This window comes from Phalacrocorax aristotelis, chromosome 16 (assembly GCF_949628215.1).
Source record: "Phalacrocorax aristotelis chromosome 16, bGulAri2.1, whole genome shotgun sequence".
Lineage (NCBI taxonomy): Eukaryota > Metazoa > Chordata > Aves > Suliformes > Phalacrocoracidae > Phalacrocorax > Phalacrocorax aristotelis.
This window is the reverse complement of record NC_134291.1, coordinates 4,892,834-4,916,960: the sequence shown is the minus strand read 5'-3', so window position 1 is coordinate 4,916,960 and position 24,127 is coordinate 4,892,834. Positions and strand designations below refer to the sequence as shown.

General features: G+C 39.6%; 1 protein-coding gene across 2 annotated transcripts in view; it reads right to left on the bottom strand.

Moving 5' to 3' along the window:
• Positions 1-939: 939 nt before the first annotated feature.
• OGFOD3 (2-oxoglutarate and iron dependent oxygenase domain containing 3) overlaps positions 940-24,127 on the bottom strand; it is a 46,942-nt gene continuing 23,754 nt past the window's right edge. For both annotated transcript variants that reach the window (XM_075111069.1, XM_075111070.1), the window contains 3 exons: positions 23,020-23,173; positions 15,592-15,715; positions 940-2,971 (listed from right to left, as the gene is read on the bottom strand). In XM_075111069.1, coding sequence (XP_074967170.1) covers positions 2,835-2,971; positions 15,592-15,715; positions 23,020-23,173 — 415 coding nt within the window. In that variant the 3' untranslated portion in view covers positions 940-2,834. The remainder of the gene's footprint in view (positions 2,972-15,591; positions 15,716-23,019; positions 23,174-24,127) is intronic.

The window sequence follows — 24,127 nt, the reverse complement described above, 5'->3', positions numbered from 1 at the left end:
TTAAGCCAAGTTTATTCCTAATGAGTGGAATTTGCAGAATTCACTGATCTGCCCCAGGAACATCAGCCTTTCTGCAATTACTGCTCTCCCGCTGGAGGCTACGTTCACAATCTTTTAGATCACACTGTACTTCCTCATTTACTATTTAATTTCTTTGCAGATCTAGATATTGCTTTTAGTAGTCTGGATATTGAAGCTTCAAATAGAAAAATCTTGGTTGGTACTGAAACATAGAGCATATTGAATTATTTACTTCTTTCAAAAGATGAATTCTCTTTCCAGGTGCAGCACACATGTTTTTCCACAATTCCTATCTGACGGGTTTGGTCATCATATTGAACACATCACTGAAGCTTAAAAACTCCAGAAGACAGATACCAACCTGATTTTATTTCTGAATGACAGTCAGTTCATAGCATCAGAGAGGCACCGTGTTTGGGAGATGCTATTATACTCAGGTCTTCATCTTTTGAAGATGCTGTGAGGAGTTTACCTGAGATTTCCCCCGTGGTCTAACATGACCTTGTTGAGCAGTATTTATATGATAGAGGGCAGCTCTGAAAGTGCTACTTTCATGTAGTGCAACTCAAAGCCTGCATGACAGACAGAACTAACTAACAAACACTTTTAAAAGTGGGAAAGCAATTTACATTTGTTGCAGAGCAGGGATAAGACTTACCGTGAAGTTAAGAGTTCTGGAACATAGGACCTCAGCCTGGAGAATTCCAACCCAAATCCACACAGGTCCATTCATATTTAGATGCCACTGCACTCAAGTATGTCCGTGGAAAAGGCCCTACATGTAAATCTCAAGGTAACATGGGGAACTGAGTTTTAAGCCAGTAAAGCAGTTGCTGCTGCCCTTGGTCTGCCTTCACATAGACTTACAACTTGGGTGTAATGCACATTTCTTGCAATTAACAGGCTTTGAGACAAGTATTTAGATGTGGAACCCAACTGACTTTATTATTTCCTAGCATCCAGCCATTTTAACAGTTCTTCCTTGTTAGCACAGACAAGGAAGCCTTTTCCAGGTTTGAGAACAAAGAAATGGAATTACAGAAGTCTAATCTTGCTGGTGTGCCAAAGGCGAACACTCACAACAGAACAAGTCCAAGTGCCCTGTCATCATTCCTCTTTATACTGATCTTCAGTGTAATCCCCTCCAATACTTATTTTTTCCATAAAAGGGTAGATTAAAACCAAAGTGAAAACTGTATGCATAAAAATCAAAGCACATTTCCAGATTTAAGTGTTTCACAGAAATTATACAGACCATTAAAAAAAAAAAAACAAATCAACATGTTTGCTTCAGAATTTGAGAAAAAAATTAGGCTTTGCTACCATTTACTTATCAATGCACTGACCCACAAAAATCTTTGCAATAAGCAAGGGAGTTGGCAACATTACGCATTTGTTTGTTACTTTACACTGCAATCACCCCTTCTCTGAAGTCCTTGCAATTATTCAAGGAACACCACAGACTAGTGGTCCTAGTCAATGGGAAAAAGTCTTCATACCAAACTAAAAAAGAGAAGTCCAAAAAGAGCTATTGAGAAACCTCCTGAAACAGGTAAAACATTATTTTTGACAAGACAAAACACAAGATTTGTAATTGTGTCAACAATGAAAAAAACCAAGCTTCCTTCAACTTGGTCTTAAGGTTACATTGAAAACACGTATTTATTGGGCCTAGAAGTATTTTATTACTGAGCTCCAGCTCAGGACCATATCAATTTAAGATGTGGGTGGAGACCAGTTACCCTCAGACCTCACATACCACAGCCCACAGGTCCATGTTAGCCAGCCTTCCAACAGCAAGCCAAGGTTTACAGGATTGAGTCTAAGGAGACCAGAAACTGGCATCTGCAAGACCACAACAAAACGACCTTTTTCCTCTGCTGTTCCCCTCCCAAATCCTACGGCCCTACCTCGGAGTTAGCCATTGATGAACGCTCAGATGGATCCAGAGGACTGTCTCATTACCTCTGCCCAGCTATCCTCTTTAGTATTTACTTAATGTACAGGGTTACATGGTCAAACCATTGCCATAAAGAGCTCTTAACCTTAACGCTGGGATTCCAACAGGAAGACTGATCATTTTCATTATGACTCGGAAAAAATGAGGTGAGCTGGGAATGCCGCATTCTGATCAGAGGGATCTAATGCCATGGCATTCCCTAGCGCACCAAAGCATTTGTAATCCAAAAGCAGTAATTTTTCTGGCTAACCACAGAATTGTATTTCTGACTTTGTATTAACTAGTCCCAGTTTGTAGCATAAAATAGGTGTAGTACAATTTTAAAAAAAAGTTCAAGTAAGTCCCAGTAGTCAAACCACAGGTATATTGCCCACTAACGCCTGTGCTAAGGAGAATACGTTCCTCTGAACAGAAGGTATGTTCAAAAGAGTAACACTCATCTTGCTCTATTAACTTAGGTCAAGCTTTCTACACCCCATTAGTAACTCAAGAGACTAAATAATTAAACAACAGGTAACAGCAGCATGGTCCAAAAGATTGTTTGTCTCTCAAACTGGAGAATTTAAAATAAAAATAATTTTTAAAAAAGCCCCCTCCAGGACTCTTCTTTGTAGCCTGTCCCTTTAGAACTTGAAAGCAAACTATTTTGAGAATACAACAAATTTAAGATGGTCTTTAAGGCACTGTTTGCAATGTTTATGGAAAGAACATGTGAAAACAAAATGTAATATATTAACAGAGCTGGAAAATTCTAATTGAATGTGAGGTTACAAGAGATGTTATCTCCCTCTTTTCTCTCCTTTTGCAGGGCTTCTCTCATTCCTTTTGACCTCATGTTCCATCCCTGGAGGAATTACATCAAGACTGGATCCCCAATGCCGTGGTCTGGGTTGCAAGTGAAGGAGATGGTGATGGCATACCGAGTGCCCCAGTGAACCTTTTCCACCCGATGAAGGTTCTCTGATCCAGAAGTGAAAAAAGAAACCCGGCCTGTAAAGACAAAGTATTTAATCAGCGACATGGAGTTTGCCACTCAGCTATCAGCTCTCTACAGTTTTGCTGTTGTCTCAGTCCAGCTGTTCCCTAGCTACCTGAGAGCCTGTAGGTCATCGCAAAACCAAACCTGAGCTTACGCTGCACTCTGACAGCTTTAGGTACTGTTTAAAACATAGTTAATCCTTTGTGCTACAAAGCTGGAGATGTAATTCCACCATATCTCATCATTTATAAAAGGCAGGAGGAGGCCAAGAACATCTGAAGCCAGTTCTTAGTCACCAAAAAAAAGGCGAGCAACTCTAGTGACTGTGAGCAAAGCGTATTGATTTCCTCTCTGCTTCCCTTCTATCTAATTTTAGACCAAATAAGGAGGAATTACTACAAAGGTGGCAAAAAGTCTTCAGTGAAAAAGTGCTCAGCAGGTCTACAAGCAGCTATGGCAGCTTATCAGCATTGTACCAAATATTTGCTATAGCTTTTTGTGCACAGTCTGATCACTCACTGTTCAGCCAGGTTAGAGAGTTATGTATTAGTCATATACAAATTAATTTTCCTTAGAAAAAGCCACTCCAGCAATGCATTGGCTTGGAAACTGTTTTATAGATGCAAGTGCTTACTCCTGTGCTTCACCCTGACCAAGCTTTGACCACCACCCTGCCTTGGGGTTCTCCAGGCTGCAAGTGGCATCAAGGTGAAATGATCTTCTTTTCTTCTAAACAAGTTACTTTGATAATGACAGCAGAGGAATATTAGAATCCCACTCAATGAAACAGCAGAATGGAGCCCTCTGCACTTTCATATTACTGAATTGTTCTGAGAACACACAAGTTTGATGTTTCACAAGTAACTCAGAACCGACGCAACTCTGCAGGACTGCTCAAGTCCTCCTGAGAAAGCTAGTAATACTCGTGTGCACAGCTGTTTTATCCCAATAGCATGTGGTTTTCCTGATCAGGCTTCTTTCCCCACTGTTCAAATTAGATTAATGTTTGATAAAAGCTTATCACAGGGAACTGTTACTGACATTCTAACTCTGCCAGGGACTCATTCGCAGTCAGGCAAAATGAAACACTTATATGCCTACTTAAAATTTGTCCAACAAGATAAACTATTCCAACCATCATACAACCTCCACTGCAGAAATGAGCACCACACAACATAGCTGGTTTTCTCTTCTAACTGAAAGTGAACAGTAAGATCCAGATATTATTGTGCTTGCATACTCCTAAGCAGCACACATGGGAGATCTGAACAAAACTAGACTGGCCTCACGGAGCTCGGTTCGCCGACTCATCTCTGAAGTCTATTTGAGTAGCCTTTGTGTCCCTTGCACATTCAGTTGCACTTCACATTTAATCTTTCATAGTTCACATAGTCTTTCATAACTGCCAAGCAGAAGTCATATCATATTCTTCTCTGCCTGTGGCTGCACATCAATAATTGGTAAAGCTATATATACTCATAAAAAAGATTCATTCATATGCACAGCTCATTTACACCTTGGTTTACTGCTTTTCTGGATGAAAGACTAAATGAAGGCAATGTACTCCTATCCTGTGAGCGTTGCAATGACCAGTGCTACCCTCAAGGATTTCATACAAAGTCCCTGTGTCATGAATTTTTTTTTTCTTTTAAATCTTATTTCAACATCATTCAAGTACTTTATTATCGGTCCCTCACCTAATCACCCAAAGCTTCGCCTTAAACTGATTTTCAAGATTTTTGTTTGATCTCTTATTAGAAGTGATGGTAATTCAGAGTTAGACAAGTTTCAGTGTATTAAGCCAGTTAAACTGGATTTTTTTGGCTATACAGAATGTCTTTTAATTTCTTTCTTTAATAAATATGTCTTCATATATATGCTCTCTTGTAGCTACTTGTGCATCTGGTCCTGTATCTGTCAACTGGGGTCTCTGAGTTACTGAACAAGCCTACAAGTCAGTTTTCAAAGATACTTTTTCCTCAGTTGGGAAGAATTTATTTTAAACTAACTTCCATTGCAAAGTTTTGAAGCAAAAGCACACTCGCTCCATGATACAATATTTTTAATAGTATAAATGTTAAAAAAGAGGGTAAAGAATGTCAATTCCCATCCGACAAATCCTTTAAGGAATATATGGCAACATCATTATCTAGAGACTCCTGGGGAAAGACACAAAATAAAATAAAGCTGTACCATTACTGGATAGGATGACTTGTAGGACTTTCACACACACCAAGACTGGACCCTTCCTAATCTTGCTTCAATACACAGTATATGGAAGCCATGTCAAAAATTAAATCACTACAAGAAAGCAATCAAGTCAGGATGAAGCAAGTTGCTTAAGAAAGCGTGGACCTACTTCCTAGGTTACCACCTGTCCTTGTTCTAACTAATTTTGATCAATTTTGAGTTATGATTTTTAAACCCCAAAGTTCCGAAATATGACCCATATTAGCAAGTTAGTAGGATCATATGCAATGTGGGTCTGTTTTTAGCTGTGATATTGCATTCAAAGTGTTTAAAGTGCATTTTTTTCAAGTGTTACACGCTGCCACAACTAACGTAGCTGTGATAGAATTTCTCTCACTGTGACTGGTGAGGAAGACATGCGTAAGGCAGTTCCACTAAGCTCTCCAGACTATGAAATACTGATAGAGTGAATGCTGAGCTTTGTAAGAGCTTAGTGTTGTACTACAAATGCTAAAGAATGGCTATGCAACTATTCATTGCAGATAGAAGTACATCTGTACTTAAAATTTCCTGGTGAAACATTTTTGAGTGACAAAAGCTCAGGAGAAAGTATGTAAAATTCTAATCCCATTTCCTTTGTCCTTTTCTTTTGTTGTTCAACAATGGCCTTGAATCAGTCTTTTCATTTTCTTCCTCCCGCCTCAGACCTGCCTGCACAGATTTCTTTCCTACATACTTTTCTGCTCCACTAAAGAAATCTTGACTGCTACCTCCTGGCACATAATTTCAGTTTGATTTATGAACACTTACTGTTAAAAGTGTAAGCTTTTTTGAGATCACAAGCTGCTACTCAATGCAATTTTATAGTATATTATTTAACAGAAAAAAAAAAAAAAAGAGGAAGTATTTAATCCCTGGTCCTTAAGGGATGAAAATTTGGAGAGGAAGAAAGAGCAAAGGGATCATCTCCTGTTTTGAGGTCCATGCTTCTAAGCTTCCAGAAAGAGGCCAGTCTCTGAGCTATGTTCTGAAGGATGAGGATTGGAACAGAGGCGTCCCGGGGTTAGAAGTGATGCCAAGGGTAAAACCCAGAGGATTTGGTTTAGGTTTGTTTTTTTTTTTTCCACTGAGATAAATCTATAGTCTGGAAAGTATTTCATTCCAATCGTGAACATATGACTCACTTTCCCCAATTCATTGCAAGACGCCAAAAGCACCATTGCTTCTTTAGTTTCATGACACTTTGACCAGGACCTCAACCTCAGGGAAGAGTTTTAGATCCAGAAGTTACAAGGAACTGTGGGCTGCCCTCTCACATATACTATCTATCACCTCCTGCTCACCTCCACTTTCCATTCCACGAGAAGTCAGTCAGGTAGAGCGTACCACAGCAATTAGCGCAGCACACCAGAGCATTTACTGCTTCTAACACTTGGACATAGAGCCCCCATATTAGGTAAAAATATATTTTGTAGGCACTTCTACCCACGCTTTTTCTTCTTTTCCACCCACAAATACTTAAAATGTCTTTATAGCTGTTCCCAAATGGCTTCAAGATTTCCATCAGGCTGTGTAGTAATAGGGGAGTGAGCTGTAGTCCAGCCTAGTTCCCATGGAAAAGTGCAACAATGGGCTGGAGGAAGTTCCTCCCACACAAATGCACTTGTTCTGACCTTTCTTATTTGAAGAGCAAAAACCCAAAGAATTGGAAAGATCTGTGGTAACCTCAAGACCTGCAGGAGCCTGTTTCTAAATTATTCACTTGCCTGCATATCTGTACAGGAACACAAGTAATCAGTCCTTGCCTTTGATCTCTTATTTGACAACAATGTGACTTGTTTTCCTTTCCACGTTTTCCCTGCTTTCCAGCATTAAGTGCTAGAAAGTGTGTTTCAAGACGGAGTTTGGTCCAATAAAAGCTTAGCTGATGAGCTTCTGTTCCTTGCAGATTGCAGAAAGCGTTACTGTGACGCAGTTGCTCCCCTTTTTAGTTCAGATACGCCTCCAGCTCTGCTTCTGTACTAAGACTAGTCAAGAGTTTCCTCCACAGGTGGAGCTGCTCCACAGTCCCTTCTTTCTGTGGCCCTTAAGCATCCACACACATTTTAAAAACTTTTAAAAAAGTAAGCAAAGGATAAATTGTACGGGGGATGAAAGAACTAATGTCATGGAGAAGTCAGGTGCGAACTCATTTAAATATGCCACCGTCTCACAGTGACCTAGGTCAGGGAACTGCTAACAAGCTCAGTGCCACAGCATCCATCAAAACTGAGCCCAGTCTTCAGTGTCGCTGACACAAGTCAAGCTCTTAAATGCTGTCAAGGATGAGAAAAGCTTGTGAAGTGAAAAACAGGAAAGGTCTTGCTCCTCCTATAGGGAGAAAGACCTTAACCATATTAGAGGTAACAACTTAATTCTCCCAATTTTTTGATAATCCATTTTTATACTGATCCACAGGCATCATTATTTATGAAGACATAAGCCTCACTGCTATGAATTTTATATGACCCTAATTTAGATGAAGCAACACTTATTTTCAGAAATAATACTTAACAGGCAGCAAAAGCAATAGATATTTCACTACGCAGCAATTATGTCCCATTTAATTACTCAAACAAAACTGCTAGAGGAATACATGTATTAAGTACAAGCTTCTGCTTTTACCTGCTTTGGCTTTCCCAAGTTTTAATCACATTCATAATTGCCCCTTAGCAATGAATTATTTTTAGATGTTCAGAAAATATAACCACTGCAAGCAGCAGCATACAGGTGGGAAAGAATTATACATTCAGCTACATATCACAGCAAAAACTTAAGCATTCCCATAAGGCTTGCTCTCAGGAGGTTTTATCCGTGTTGAATTTTAACATTCGGTTGTACTTCCATAAACAAGCTGCCTACAGTTTGCTACCTAACCTCTGTACTGTGAGGCAATATAGATTGGAGAAATACACAAAGGAAACAATTTTCAATGACAACTATGTCCTTGACATGTAACTGTGACTTCAGCCAAACCACTTACTCTCTCATTTGTTTCCTTGTCTCTAAAACAAAACTGGTACTGATCTATTCTAACAGGGTTACTGTGAAAATTTATTAGTAAACACCATTACAACACTTTGCAGTTAACACACATTCTGTTTTACAAGTATTATAAAAAATATCCTCTGTTGTTCTTATTCTGGCAAAAGAAAAAGCAGTAAGGCATGCCAGATTAAATTATAACACTATGTAGGGAATATAAGAAAGGACTTTGAGACCCATGCAAATATTAACATAGCACAATGTTTGTATATAAAAAAATACTACAAGATTATTATGCCTCTAACATTATAAAGTCATTGCACAACTCAGGTTGGTAGAGACCTTGGGAGGTCATCTGGAGAAAAGGAATTGTACCAATCAAGGCCAACTTTTAAATTACATCCAACTTGTGAGTTCCATTAGGTTGCTCGGGGTCACATCGTTAGTGCATATGAGTGCAGCATTCAGATACTGACGTTTCCCAGGTATGCCTGAGGCATGCACTTTGCTATCCCCACGTCTCCTGTGCTTGATTTTTGAGCAGGGGCCATAGAATAGATGACCTCCAGAGGTCCCTTCCAACTTCAGTTATTCTGATTACACATGGCACAGGCCACTCACATTAATACCAACTCTGGCAATCACTATTTGCAGCATGCCTGTTTTCCCACTGGATTCCAAGCCTGTTCATGCTCCCATCCTTCACATGAGATTACCACTTCTGCTTTCTTGGCAGCATCCTTCTGGCCCTTCTAGTTCACTGCCAAATTTCCTTGGAAATTCCTTGGGTCATGAAACATCAAGGAGAAACTGCAAACTACGTGTTAGATCATCTCAACCAACACTCAATCGTGCAAGCAAGTAAGGGAATGATAACTGTCCCCTCACTCTCCTCCTCGGTCTGCTTAAGCTGTGGCTGGGCACAAGGGAAGGGCAGGGGCTACCCCTGGCTGGTGCCAGTGATGGGGAAGGGCAAAGCAGGGCTGGGGAAATGTAAGAGGTCTCACATCCACCCACTGTCCACAGCAGCTGGTTGGGGGCACTGGAAGAACTGAGCTGGTGCTCAGAGGGAAATGAGACAACTCATCTGCCCGATTAAAGGGAAGCAGGAAGAGTTTATTTGGCACTACAGATCTAGTCAACATCTTTGATCTTATGCACTGACAGCTTTGTCTGCTTAACATTTACCAGCTCTAAATGTTACTCAGGAAAGAAGGAAAAATGGCATCTCATCTGCTGAATGACACCAAGACAGAAGCACTGCCAGGGAAATTGCACAAACAATTGTTTCTCATCCCTGTCATCTGCTTAGGATTAATTGCTAATTCATTCTCATGTAAAGTGTCCAAGAAAACCCACCATATCATTAGGCAAATAACCTGATAATAATATTTTCTGTAATCACACAGTAAAACTTACTTAACAGATATACTTATTCAATTACTTATAAATAAATGTTGAATGGGGAGAGCTTTAAGCAAGTCCTTACCTAAACCTCACAAAAGTAACATGGAATGACAGCATCTGTGAGTGCCCTGATCTGGGGTGAAGAGAGGGTGCCAGAAGAGAGGGCACAAGCTTCTCTAAGCAATTTTGCTACATATGTGCCAAGCACAGAAGTATAAAGCAGCCTATCTCCCCCCCCTCCCAAAAAAAAAAGAAATTACTTGCTGTTAAAAATAAAATAACTGATTAACACAGTGAACTCTCCCACAGTCAGCTTGTACTTTGCAGAAGTATTATAAATACTTTTTAAAGTACTTGCTTCTATTTTAAATTCAGAAGCACCTGGACTGAAGGCTTCCAAATTGCAGTTTTTAAAGAAAATAAGTGAACTTAATTATTTCCTACCAAAAGTACATGAGCATTTTTAGACTTCAGCAGAATCCCTGCCTGCTTCTCTCCTATCGGCACAGTTGGTTGCTCAAAATAACAGGAGTTTCCGCTCTGTACATTATGTCTGAAGGTGTGACAACCTAGTACAGCATTTAGAAGTGAAAACTGTGTAACTGTGCTCTCCTAATCACCGTTACTAAGCCTCATCTAGGCCTTTTGCCTCTATTTCTTCTCCCTACAGCCAGAAGAAGGACGGGGATATCACCTCTGCTCTGCCTTCTAGTCCTCCCCTTCTGTGCTCATCCTCACCCAACAAATATGGGCAAGTCTGCCCTGTCCTCCCACGGCAGAGCACTCCGGGCAGCTGCAGAAGGTTTCTGAATTAGACTGCTACAGGAAGTTCTCACCAAAAAAATCCTCTAAGAACAAAGCCTTGCAGGTTCAATCCCATGAAATACCTCCGGATCATCTATTTTGCTTTTCTAGTCCTTGCTAACCATGACACGTTTAGTAGAGCTGTGGTCAAATCACACGGATGCCCGAGTTCTAGGTTTTGGACTTATGATAGAGAAGGATTTCATCCTTACATTTAGTAAATCACTGAAGCATAAACGCAAGGGTAACTTCTGCTGTTCATTTCTTATTCAAAAAATGGCCGTTAAAGAAAAAGACTTCATGATAGCACCTACAGTGTGTGACGTCAAACCTCACAAAGCTTAGGAACAAGAAATGAAATACCACTGCTGAGCTATATAGTGTAATACAGCTGAACCTGCAGTTAATTTGGTATTTCGTTTTACTTTATCAGTTACATTACCTGAATTTCATCAGGTGAGTGGCTGAAGCTGATTTTCCTCTGCTCCCTCTTTATGCCATCAGCGTTGCTGTGTATTTGCCTAGCAGTATCAAATCAAATTCATGAAGTATTGGCCTGCATATGCATTACATAAAGTCTTGTGCAGCAAGCAATGAAAAGCACATCAGGTGCCTGCTACATGTGTTTGTTTACAACTAAGTATTCTATACTGGGGAAAAATGCCTTAGACACCAACTCTCAGTACTGACAGTGCTTCGCAATGCTCTGGGGAGCGCCGTAATACAAGACATCTGTTTGGCTCCCCCTGTTCCGCCAACACTCCTCAATCCTTTCAGCAGTCCAGCTAGTGTAAAGTGACCATTACTATCCTCAGTAACCGATGCCCTCAACAAGACAGTGTATTTTGTACGAAGTAACTCACATAAGCAGCACGTGAAGTGCAGGTCTAAACCTGCACCTCCCGGGTACCTGTTGCTTTATGGGCCCAATTAAAAGATTACTTCATTTAATGTCATCATAAACCTATCACTGAGCACCACTGGAATACAAAACCAGAGTCTGGAAGACAGTTATCCTCCCATGGAAAACAAAAAGAAAATCTTCAGTGTTCTACAAAGAAATGAGGCACTGTTGAGCTATTGTCTACATATTTTTGTCACAACTGCAACAGGTCCTCCTTTTTCTACCATTTCTCTCTGCAGTCATCTTACCAGACCCAGGTGCAATTTGTGATTAATATCGCAAATAAGTAAGAATTGCTCTCCTACAACCCCTGAACTTTGCATAGCTGCTTATTACTGGGGCTGCTAATGCCGGTTCCATTTATTCTTCTCTAGGACTGACAGCTACATCTGTGGATTTTTTAAACCATTCTCAGCTTTCAGCTGTTACTGATTTAATATCAGGATGTGCTCCAGTTTTACTGATTGGAGCAAAACTAAAGCTAGGAATGCCAGAATGTTATCATCCACATCATCCAGATCCAATGTGGAGAAATATCAGAGTACCTACAGTCGGGGGGAATCAGCTATTCCAGGGCACAAGAAGGATTACTAAGTATATGCTTTAACACAGTTTTCACACCTTGTGTTCGTGTTGTGTGGAACATTTGAATCTGGAAATCTTACTTTGCATGCCATTGCACTTTGTGCCACTATGCTGCATCCCTGCAGCCTTTAGTAGTGAATTCCTCCAAACTGATTTTTTTAAAGAGCACAATCAAGATATGACACATTCCCACCACATACCTTGGAGTACTGCACTTATTCTCATGATTACAGGACTTGACAGTCATGTGATATCTAACCCCTGCAATAAAGCTACACTTACCTCAGTGAATGCACACAGAGACACCCTGAAGCCCATTCCTGCGCTGAGAGAAAGCTACACATGCATTCTTAGTGTATGCTTTTCCTTACCTGAGCAGAAAAAACTAAAGGCTCAGGCTTTGAGCATACACTTTTTTTCATTCTAAGTGAAGAATAATCCAACTTCACAAGTTCCCAACCAGCTCATACCTTCATCTCAAGTATTTTACACTTTCAGAAACATACAGTTCTGACAGCTATGGAAATATGCTAAGTTTGATATTCAAGGAAATGTCCCATTTTGCTCTCCAATGCACAGAATTAATTTTGCACCATAGATACTGCCAGGTCTCAGGGCCAGCAAAAGAAAGTTAATATTGAAAGGGCTTTATTTTGAAGAACCTCACGCTAACTGTTGCTCTATTTCATTTTGTCTCTTGAACAGAGCTATATTCCTGGTGCAAAGGATGAAAACAAAATGCTAATACCTCAATTTTGGAAACAGAATTAACATAGCCATTTAAAAGCAACAGATACTACTTTAGAACTGTTTCTTTGTCAAAAAAAAGTTTTCCTTTCAAAGTAGGATTTCACTTGGCACCAAGAATTCTCTTACTCATGGTACAGTGAGTTTCTTGCAGCAGACAGAGTTTCTGACTTAAGTCAAAAGACACATATATACTCCTGAAGCCCATCAGGGCACAAGAAAGATGTGTTCCTTAATGCCACATTTGGTTATGAATTAGCCAAAAGTCTGTACCAGTGAATTGGCATCACAGTGGTGACTTGTTCATGTCCCTTAAAAAAAATCTCCAGAGCCACTAGGTTAATAAATTATAATTCCTTCTTAAAGTTAGAGGTGCTTGTTAGTAATTGATCTAGGCAATGTTATAGACCACGCTACAAATGATAGCGAGTCTTTCACTCAAATATGTGAGAATCAGGACTTACAGGTGTCTTATACAATCCACCAGTGATACATAATTAGAGAAGTGGTAAATATTTTAAAATTACGCTCCACTTCTAACACAACAGTTTTCCCTGTCTCTGTCTGGCTAAGATTGATCCTCAAACAGTAAGTGCTGCAAAAGCATTTGAAGGAGCAGTGGGACTTGCCTAGGCAGCACTCCAAAACATGGGAGATCCCAATGTTTTAATTGTTTGGTGTTTGTTTTTTTTTTAAATTTTTATTTCCAACTATAGCTTTTCTGCTCTGCTGCATCAGTAACAATGCCTTTCTGTTCCCTACTGTAAAACCTGACACTAACAAATTACTGCTCACAGAAAAAGGAATGTGCTCATTCTGGCACACAGTACCAGGTTCCAAAAATGCAGACTAACTTTGAGACAACAAGGAGTGCCAGGTTTTGGAACTGAAATGGCATTAGCAGTACGGAGAAGGTGAATTAGCTGTCATGCACTAGAACTGAACCAGCAATTACAACAGTCATCTCTAAAAAAGCCTGAATCTCCTGAATGAGAAGCATAAAAGCTTATCAACACAGGGTTTTAAAAGTTGCGTTGGAGTGACAGGAAAAGCACAAAGGATCAAAAGAAACTTAAAAGTAATTAAAAAAAAAAAAGAGAGAGGAAAGGAGATAAAAACACTGCAAAGGAACATTCTGAACATTAAAAATGCATCAACTTGTACCAGCAAGAGAAAACACCCTGGGGTCATTCCCTCATTTGCATTCTCTCACAAGCTGCATTTTAACAGCAGAAGGAAAACTAACAATTGCCTTCACATTATGCTTCACCTCTAAGGCTTTTCTCCCTTTTTTCATGGGACGTCAGTAATTATTTAGATTGCACCATGGGTAGTGACACAATCACAGGACACCTGACAACTGAGAAGAGTGTTAGAAAGGTGTAACTGGCATTAAACTTAATTTTCTGTTGTGCACTGTAGCACATTTGATCTCTCAAAAAAGGCCATTCCGTCCAAGCTTTGCATTGTTTGGTTTTAAAAAGGTGCATTTAACCAGTTGAGGCACACACACTGTCAGTACAACCACCTGTGAAAGGGAATGGCCAACACGAGGTGCTGTTAAAAGTCTTTCTGTACTTCATCTGCTCCCCCTTCCTCCCCAAGAATGACAAAGAGCAAACACCTCGCACCAGAGCCTGAAAATTAACTGGATAGGGCTGAATGGAAGCAATTTCACAGTTGCAGCCTTTCTGAAATTAAGTCAGGGGCACATTGCATACAGCAATCAGACTGAGTGCCCCTGTACTGTGCAAGGAGACAGCTGTCCTCCCAGCTACCTAGAATTCAATTGTGATTTCCACAGGTATAAAAACATGTTAATCTTAGAATTGCATCTGGAAATGAAATAATTTAATGCATTCCCTTTCAAAACACTGGTGGCAGCATTTTGCAAAAGATGATACTTTCAGTTTAGGGTTTATTTCCAACCACAAAAGCCAAAATAATCAAACATAGTTCTTGATACCAAACCCAGAATGCAGATAATCTCAGGGTTTAAGCCAGCATTGCTGCTGGTGAGTGGATCGCTATGATCCATAAACCAAAAAATCCCCACACCCATCCCCATTTGCAGGCAGCAATAGCCAGAAGTCAGTTCTGCTTGGGGTAATGCTTGTCAACAGACAATTACTGAAGCTGTTTTTAAATGAGTGAATTTCCATCTTTTCTCTCTGGAAAGAGACAGAACACAGTAGGAATATAAAGTTGTCCTTGATTTTTTTTTCCCCCTGCAGAAGTGTGACTGGTCTTGCATTATGAAAGGTTACACTGCTGTAAGCTCAGTACTCACCTGCCAGGCAGATGAATTGAGGTTGAGCTCTTTCTGCCTAGGCATACTGCCCCAAAGTAATTCTAGTTTCATATGATCCACTTACTAGTAAAAATCTTAAACCAGCCTTAAAGGAAAGGCTTTTTTCCTTTTTTTTTTTTTTAAGGTATAACTAACAGCCATCACAACACTAACCCCTGTCAAACCTGCTGAGAGCAGGTAAGGACTTATAACCAAGTTACCATGGTTCATCTTGTTACTGCAGGTTAGCAGAGCTGTGGTAATCCGTCATCTTCACACCCAGCCTACAGCAATCACAGGGTATTAAGCCCCACCTTGAACAGCGAAGGAATTTCAGGCCAGACAGTCTAAAATTGCTTTCTTTTGGATTTGCTGTAGTCACACAGTTATCTTTGCTCTTGACCTATAGTGACGTGCTAAACTGCCGTAACTGGATTGCAGATTAAGCCCTACAGCTTTCAAGGAAGTCACTTTCTGTGGCTTAACTCCAGATATTTCAAACTGTGGCCATATTTTAACCTTCTTTAATCTTTACTTTTTATGTAATTAATCTGAAGACAAAAGTGCAACCTTATTCCACAGTTACTACTGACACAAAGTCCAACCACATCCACCAGCCCACCCAGTTAATACATGGCACAGTTTGGCCTGTCTCCATGCAGGCGAACCAAGACTCTTACCTGCTCGGGGCTCTATCGTCTTGTTGGAACCTGCATCCATAAAGACAAACCGTCCACCACCGAAGTCTTCAGTGTAGTCAGAGAGATAGAGCAGTGAAGTATAGTCAAATGAGCCATAAGTTACCTAGGAGTAAGACAGCATTACCAACAATTATCAAATTCTACTGTCATCTCTGCAGAGCACAAATAATTAAGCAGATGAATCTGACAGGTTTTTCAAATTTTCCACCTTTATTTAATAAAGGAGTCTCTGAAAACTGAGAACATTCTTTTCTAGAAGGGATGTATGTTTATTAGTCTATTCTATTATGCTCACACATATACACTACACACAAGACTAGCATGTTATGTTTATTCTTTCTAATAACACAGTTTCCATAATTAAAGAAGCGCTCCTATTGATTTCTATCATCCTAAGTCTACTAAACAGCTTGCAAAAAACAGTCTCAGAAGTTACACCTCTGCATTGTATCAAAAATATAGAAGGGCTCAGATCTATTTCAAGATAAAATTTCACCGTAAGGTTACTGAGACCCAAGAACAGCCTTTGACTAATTCCACCCATTATCTGATCATGATTATAGGTTTCTGGAAACGTCAGCTCTCACCAGCTACCATGCAGGAGCTTTGTGGTAACAGTGAATCAGACCTTCCAAGTAAACACACATTTCTTGGAGGAACTTCTACTCTTTGTATACAGGTTTTGTTTAAAAACCTTCAAACATGACATTCAAAGTCTCTGCTTCTTCCCAGCCTTCAGACCAAACACCCCATTTTTAAGTATAACAAGGTGATTTTTTCCTTCCTTCTAAAGTATTAGTTTTACTCAATATGTATGTTGAAGATGGAGAAAAGAAATACTATCTATTAATGCTCGGAGTGAAGCTATCTAAATATTTAACACTGAATTAGGCCGATTCTGCAAATATTTCCTTTTCATATCTACATGTCACCAACAATTAAAAAGATACTTAAAATCAATGGCTGTATTCTCCAATTTCTTTACAGTGACATGTGCAGCACAGTACTACTGTATAAATATACAGCGTTTTGCAGAGTGTTTTGACTGACCTGGTGACTGTTAGAGGTAGGTGCTACTTCCAAACTTTGAAGTTTTCTAAATATTTTCAATTTCATTTTAAGTTACATCCATTAGTGCCAGTTAAATTTTGGCTCAGCAGCAGTTGAACATGTTATTCTGTACAGACAATCACTAAAGAGAACATAGCAGCAGACGGAATAGGAAGACATTTTCATTCTTACTCATTTTATTATTTTGACCATAAGGGCCTTAAAGGAAAAAAGCCAAACCTGATGATATGCTGCACTACACAGTCCGAATCACAAGAATGAGAGAAATGTTTTGGGGATCCCCTTCTCCCCACATTTACTCAAACCTCAGTAGCAATACAAGGCAATAAATGGGAATTAATGAACATGTAGTACTGCAGCACCTCAAAACAGCCATTCCACAGCCCTTCTCGTGCAAACCGCTTTGCAAAGCTATTTTCACCTTCATTGATTTGGTGATAAAACATCCAGTCCGTTTAAGGAAGTCTTCCAGCCAGTGAAGGCGTTGGCATAGCGAAGTTCATTCAACTCATACTTGCAAGTCTAATGCATTAAAATTGTTTTTATGAACTCTTCAGTGGTGCAGAAATCTTTGCTCCATTAGTGCACACTCTATCCTCTCCAAGGTGGCTTTACCAGTTCTGAACTTGTAAGAGCTGACTACAAACTATTTTAGCCTAACAGAACACATCCGATTTCTACAGATGACTAATTTGGGGAATCAAGTATGCAGTGGAAATAGCTTTTCCATTCCTCCTCTTGTTCTTTACTAACTCTCAGAAGGCAGCTAGGCCTAAGAACTGCAACACTATGGAGAGGAGGCACTAAATTATACTCAGTTATTTAAAACACTAGAAGTCCCCCATGTCTATCAAATGTATTTATTACCCTGGTAATGATTCCTATACCAGAAAGGTTAATAATTGAACCAGAAGTTCAAACTACGTGTGAAAAGCTGTCATTAAAACTGGGTGATAAGCTATACAGGCACACTGCAGCAAATCAAATTGCTCTATGAACAATTCAGTAGAAACAAATGCAGGCACTTCCATTCAGCCTGATACTTCATACAGTTAGTGTGCTCTTTTTGAGCATCCTTTACCCAAATAAGTCAAACACAGCTAATATTTAATGGTAGATGCTCATAATGGTATTTATATCATACTTCTTTAAAGGCTATTACTATAAATACAACTAATTGTCAGAATTAGCCAGCCACATTTTGCAGTGTGGCATCCTCAGTTTTTGAGGGACACATGTTTATATGCAACTAAACACTTGTAGGAATATGCAACAGGCCTGCAGTTACTAAGATGAATATGAGGGACAGCATTCTCTGCTTTTTATTGCAGAAGAAAATGCAAACACGTACTGACTTGCCAATCAGCACAAGTCTAATATAACAATCTTGCAGAAATAACAGTCAAAACTGCTCTTTTCCTGTAAGCCTGTCCTGTACCTATCTCTTTGTGCAGATAATCACAAAAATAGCCTTGATAGCTCCTTCCAATGTTCTATATATTGGTAGTATCTATTTAGTAGACAATGTAAGACACCAAATAGCACATCTCTGAACTACAAGGGGCTGTAGGTGAGCTGAGGTAACAGGTTTGAGCAGACACAAGAACAAACTTCCTCAGATTTCAAAGACCATGCTGCCCTAAGGCAGAAATAAGACCTTTTGATGTATTTCATTAAATGTCGAACAATGGGAGGGGAAGAAAAAGAGTGAAAAGTCTGCTAGAACAGGTAGCAGCTGCTATCAGCAATAGCCTCAACAGCCAGAGGAGAGGGGGCTGCTAGAAGGGTTAGGGAGATGGAGAGCATATTGCAGGTAAGGGGACTGGAAGGCTTGGCTTGTTCAGCTTAGAGAAAGAAAGGCTGAAAAGGGATATGATTGCTACCTATAAATACATGGGGATGGGAGGAGGTGGAACTGGGAAGGGGGGGCGAGAAAACAGCTACAAACTGATCATTAACAAGTTTGGGGTGTGTGGGGGTGGGAGTGTCAAGAAAATTTGCACTGAAGTTCTGGAATAGCTCCGATAGAAGAAATTCTAGAAAAACAAACCAAAACTGATCCTGACAATTCCGTGAAGGATGACAGGATCCTTGCCCAGGCAGGGGACTGCAGAAATCTTCAAGTCCCGCATCGTTTCTATTAGAGAACATTCTAAGTCTATACTGCTGTCAGAGCTGGGCATGCAACAGCAATTCGTTATACATTAGACATTTGAAAGGCTCAATTCCAAACAAATTCCATCCAAGATGAAACTCCACATCCTAAGCCAACACTCTCTATTTGATTTAGATGCTTGTAAATTCAACAAGACTAAATGAGTAATTTGGGTGAGTTCAGGGTTTCCATTTCTATGTAACTAGAAACCAAATAAACTGGGGGGGGGGAACATCCAAAGCCTCATATAGACACAATAGACCTGTGCTACTCCATTATGCAGTTACAATCTTCCAAACCAAGGATATTCAGATTGAGAAATATAATCGCAATAGATTCCGCAATATAGGGAAAAAGACAAGAGGGGTATTTGTGCGCTCCAAGAAGCCTACATCTTTGAACCAACAGCGTCAGACTTTGAAACAAAAAATGTGTCAGATTCCATTTTCAAAGGCTTAATTTTACTCTTCTTTTGGAAAGAGGCAGGGGAAAAAAAATCCTGAAGTCTTCTAGGAGCAACCTTCACTGTTTAATTATTATGCAGAAATACATAAAAGTGATTTGTTCTATTCCAAAGGGAAAGCATAAATAATGCTACAACACCAAAGCATCCAAACTGGCAAAACAGGCTGAGTTTTACTGATCTTTCTTCAACTCCCTAGCATTTACACTTGTTTTGGAGGCCACAGAAGAACAGTACACTGCTCTTGTCTAGGAAGTATTTCCTATCTCAGCTCAATAGCAATGCATTTTTTTTTCTCCTTGCTTTCAACTGCAGTCTGAAAGTGAAACTTAGTTTGTTGGAGAAATTAAAATACAAGGCAGGCTGACTGCACTGAAGACAACCTGTGAAGCTACACAAATGATCCTATTTAGCCTTCTCCAAAATATTTGAATTCAGTCTCCTGCATACCCTCGTCAGTTATAAATACTTATTTTTTACCTCTTTCTAAGCAATATAGATACAAATATACATAACGCACACCTATAATAGGCTAAAATTTATGCAGACATATATTGTAGACATACTGTATGTTTTCTGTAAGCCATAATCTGGCAAACACGTACATGAATGCTACATCCAGATAGCTCTGTTCCAATTGCACTTCAGGGGAAAACAATACCAGACCTTTTGACACACAAACAGAAGTTAGAGAAGAGAGAGGAATTAGAGACTTGTTTGTGCAGCAAAAAAAAGGATTCAAATTAATCCTTCGATGCCAATTCAAGTGAATGATGCGCCAGAGGTAAAGGTGGACAGTAGCAATGATACATGGTGATGTAATGTAGCCTTTCGTGATGGACATGAAATGAACACGATCAAGGATGTATCTCTATCAGACCGTATTTAAAGCATCATTAGCCTGGTTCAAACTTTTCTCATTCAAACCACAGAAGTAACTATATTATCTGGGAATTGCTGAAGTGTTTTATCCTAGAGAAGGGACAAACCACTAAGCTTGGGCAGTTTCCACAAGAATGATGCCAGCCCACAGTGGCTTATCCATCTCTCTTCAACACCTCCTGCACTGGCAACAGCATTTGCTCCACGTGAAACCCAAAGAGTGAGAAATGGACTCCCAAGTCATGAGCTCACAAAACACTTTTAAGAAGTCTGCTCTAGGTCTGTATCCACAGCACCCACGAAGGCCCTTCCCTCTGACTTGGGGCAAGGGAAGTTCTTTTCCCTTGTGCTCCCCCTAAAAATGAAATGGAACTGATCCACACAAGGCTCCCTGCTTAGCATGCAATGTTGCTCTCACGACAGCACAGACAGTGGCCCAACTTTGGCATATTCACATGCAATCCTTGCTGCGAGAATGCTCTTGAACAAGAATGAAAATAACAGCATTAAAAGATGGGGTCAAACCTGGAACATAAGATTAAGGCGCAGACAAAAAGCACTTCGGTGGTCTGAATGCTTTAGCTTTCCCAATACAGACAACGTACTGCAGAAGTCAGCCGCTACAGAAGTGGAAAAAATGTTCAAACTACTCTATAGAATAAACAGGACAAGCTACAGTTTTAACTCCCAGTGTTATCTAAACAATACTTCTCTCAGAAAATACCTTGAAATTTAGCATAAGTCACATTTTCATTTTATAGCAGATATGCTATTTTGAGAGGTGGGGGGGCAAATCCTACATGATTATGAACAAGGTGTTTAGTAACTGCCCCAACTGGGATATTTAGCTCTGCACTGCTGCCATAAATCAGACTACTCAATTATTCAGCATAGAAACAATTACTGTTTAGGTTACGCATAGTAAGTTTAAGAGACCACATTTTGTGTTTGTTTTGTTTTTTGAAGCTGCAGTGGGTTAGAAAAGGCCACGGTCAATCAGTTGATCTACCCGCTCCCTGAACAGACATCCTATGAGATCAACAAAACATGCACAAAAGAGAAGCAGCTTCTACAAAGGAAACATTCTCTTCATGGAAACAGATTTGTTTCTAAATGACAAAATAACTTGTACATTATAGGAGAGATTTAGGTAGAAACACTTAATCCAACCACCTTATTCATTTACCAATTCAAAACACATGCGCAAAAGAATAAAGAGAAAATTGGCAAGCTTAATGCAGACACAAATCTCATTATAGTAATAAATCAGAGTCTGAACTTCTAAAATACACTTTTTTGGGCTGAAAGAGTGGAGAAAATAGCCATCAGCTATTGAAATTTCCTGTTTTCTCTTCCCCTGTGGCTGTCAAATTAGATTCCCTGAAAGCGTGCAAAAACTATGAGTAACCTATGGATTTATTGTGCTTCACACAACCAGAATCACTTGTTTATTTGGTGTCTGTTGGGAATGAGTGCAACATGTGAGGGAACTCTCAGGCACCTCACCAGCACAATTTGCTCCCTACAACCAGTTCCTACCAGCACTAGTCAAAACAATCTGCACCCCAAAATCATCCCTACCACTTCAGGTCCTAGGTCCACTCCTACTCAATGGCTACATCACAGCTTTTTAAACAAGAAGCATCCAAAAGCTGGAAAGCTGGTCTTGCCTTTGTTTTATTAGTGACTGCAAATTCCACCCTGCACTACTATCTTCTTTCAAACATTGGCTGTATCAGGTATCATCGCTGTCACCATGTTTTCTATATCTAAGCTGCTTTTGCCTAAATGACAAAGGGCACAGGACTTACAGTCACAGTGTGCAATACAACAGACATTATACTTCCCTCAGACTGGCTTTTTCCAGGAAATATTTTTCGGGGCAAGGAATATTTCTCTGATTTTTTTATCTTAGATGTTTCAGGTCATGGACTTCAAGGTACACTACTCACATACAGACTTCAGCACTGAGGCGTAACTTAGATTTTAATGGGGTAAGTTTTATTTTGTTCCATCTTGGGTGACTCTTGACCCTAGCGTGACTCTAATTTTTAAATCCCGAAGATGTGAAATGTGGGTATTCTGGTTTTTGGGAGGTTTGTTTGGTTTGGTGCGGTTCGTTGGGGTTTTTTTGCTATTTGGTTCTTCCATTGTTAGTTTGTATTCTGCTATGCTGCACGGAACCTCTGAACTCAGTTAAACTCAGAAATAAACTGAATACCAATCCCAAATCATTTAAGTCCATTGAGAGATGCAAAGTACTAAGCTATGAGCCTACAGATAGAACACCGTGCAGTTAAAAGCAAGTCACAATACTGACACTCTAAAAACAACAAAACATCAATTATTAAAAGAGGGTACCATATCCCCATTGAAGAACATGTAGTAAAAAAGCCCCAGTTCACATATAAATGGAATATAAACATCATGCATTTATGCAGAGGCTCAGATCAACTAACAGCAGCAACCGACTGACCACTTTGGAATAGGTCCTACTAGACGTGGCTGAAAGAACAATACCCTAACTGGAAATGCAGGTTTAAATGAAATTCAAGCACTTTGTAGGTGCAGGTCAATTTAATAAACAATTCTGACAAAAGAGATTCCTGAGAGTCATTCCCACAAATTATTAGTTCTAGCAGAACTGAAGTAGAGAAAATTAAATATACTGGCCTATGTTTCTAAAACTCACTTATCCTTCCATTAGGTTCATCCCCCGCAGGATTTTTACGATCACCAGTTTCCAAACATGTTTGACTGATTGTTTAATGCAAAGTAATGTCAAAATGATCTAATAACAGGAAACATATGCATCCCATCTCAGCCTCCTACTTACCTTGTCAACATGTGGGTGCCAGTATTCATCATGTGTTGTCTTGGCTTCTGTGCTGTTTATTCTTGAGAAGAACGTTGGTTTAGTCAGGTACATGGAAGCAGAGCTAATACCAAATGCCTGAGCAATCCTTTGTTGAATTCTCTGTCTCACATCACTGCAAAGAACACAACACAGCACGGTAAGTGACACACTTCTCTCCTGCTTCTCTCTTCTCCTTCATTCACAGTTACTGCTTATTCACGGCTAAGCTTCTTCCTCAGCTAACAAATCATGGGGAACATTACCCTTACTTTCTCTCTTACTTTGTCTTAAATAAAGGAGGAGACCTACTACATCAAAAAAAAGAGAACCCCCAATGTTTTGGGTTGAGGGTTTGCTATTTTGGGGTTTTTTCAATTCTCAGAATATCAAGAAAAAGAAACTATTTTTCTCCTGCAGTCTAGGTGTTAAAATTTTTGTGTAAACAGTCCGTTTTCCTGAAAAATTCCCTGCATATCTCACTGTTTATTAACTACAGAAAAATATTGAAGTGTTGCACGTGTAAGTTTTTAATCCAAATCAAATAACTAGAAAGCTGTATCTTCATAAAGGGTTGCCTCTGAAGCACCTTCAACTACTTTTACACTAATTTTAAACTAACTTATGAAGTCTCTGGCACCATGAAACTCTGAGTCTTGGTCAACATATGTATTTGGTATCATAACCATATTTTCCTTAAAAAGGAATGCAATGAATCCAACTATTTTCAAGGGTTCAACCAAACTATTTCTACCTTGGTAATTCCTGTGTTTCTTGGGACACAGGAAGAAAAGAATAGGATTTTTATTTTTAAGATTATGAAGACTAATAATCACGCATACTATGGAACTGCCTATGCATTACTAGAATTGCTTATATAGCATCATCCATCTTTCCGGACAGATATCGCTGCATACAGTGCTAGAACAGGGACATCTGAACTGCCAGCCTTAGTTCAGTCAACGTCACTTTTAAAGGTAAGAGATTTGTGATTAATGAGGAATACCACTGGCAAATCCCACTGGTAAACACACAGCTAGTATGTATTCAACTTTGAGGAAATTTAAATGCCAGCAAAAAATTCAGTAAC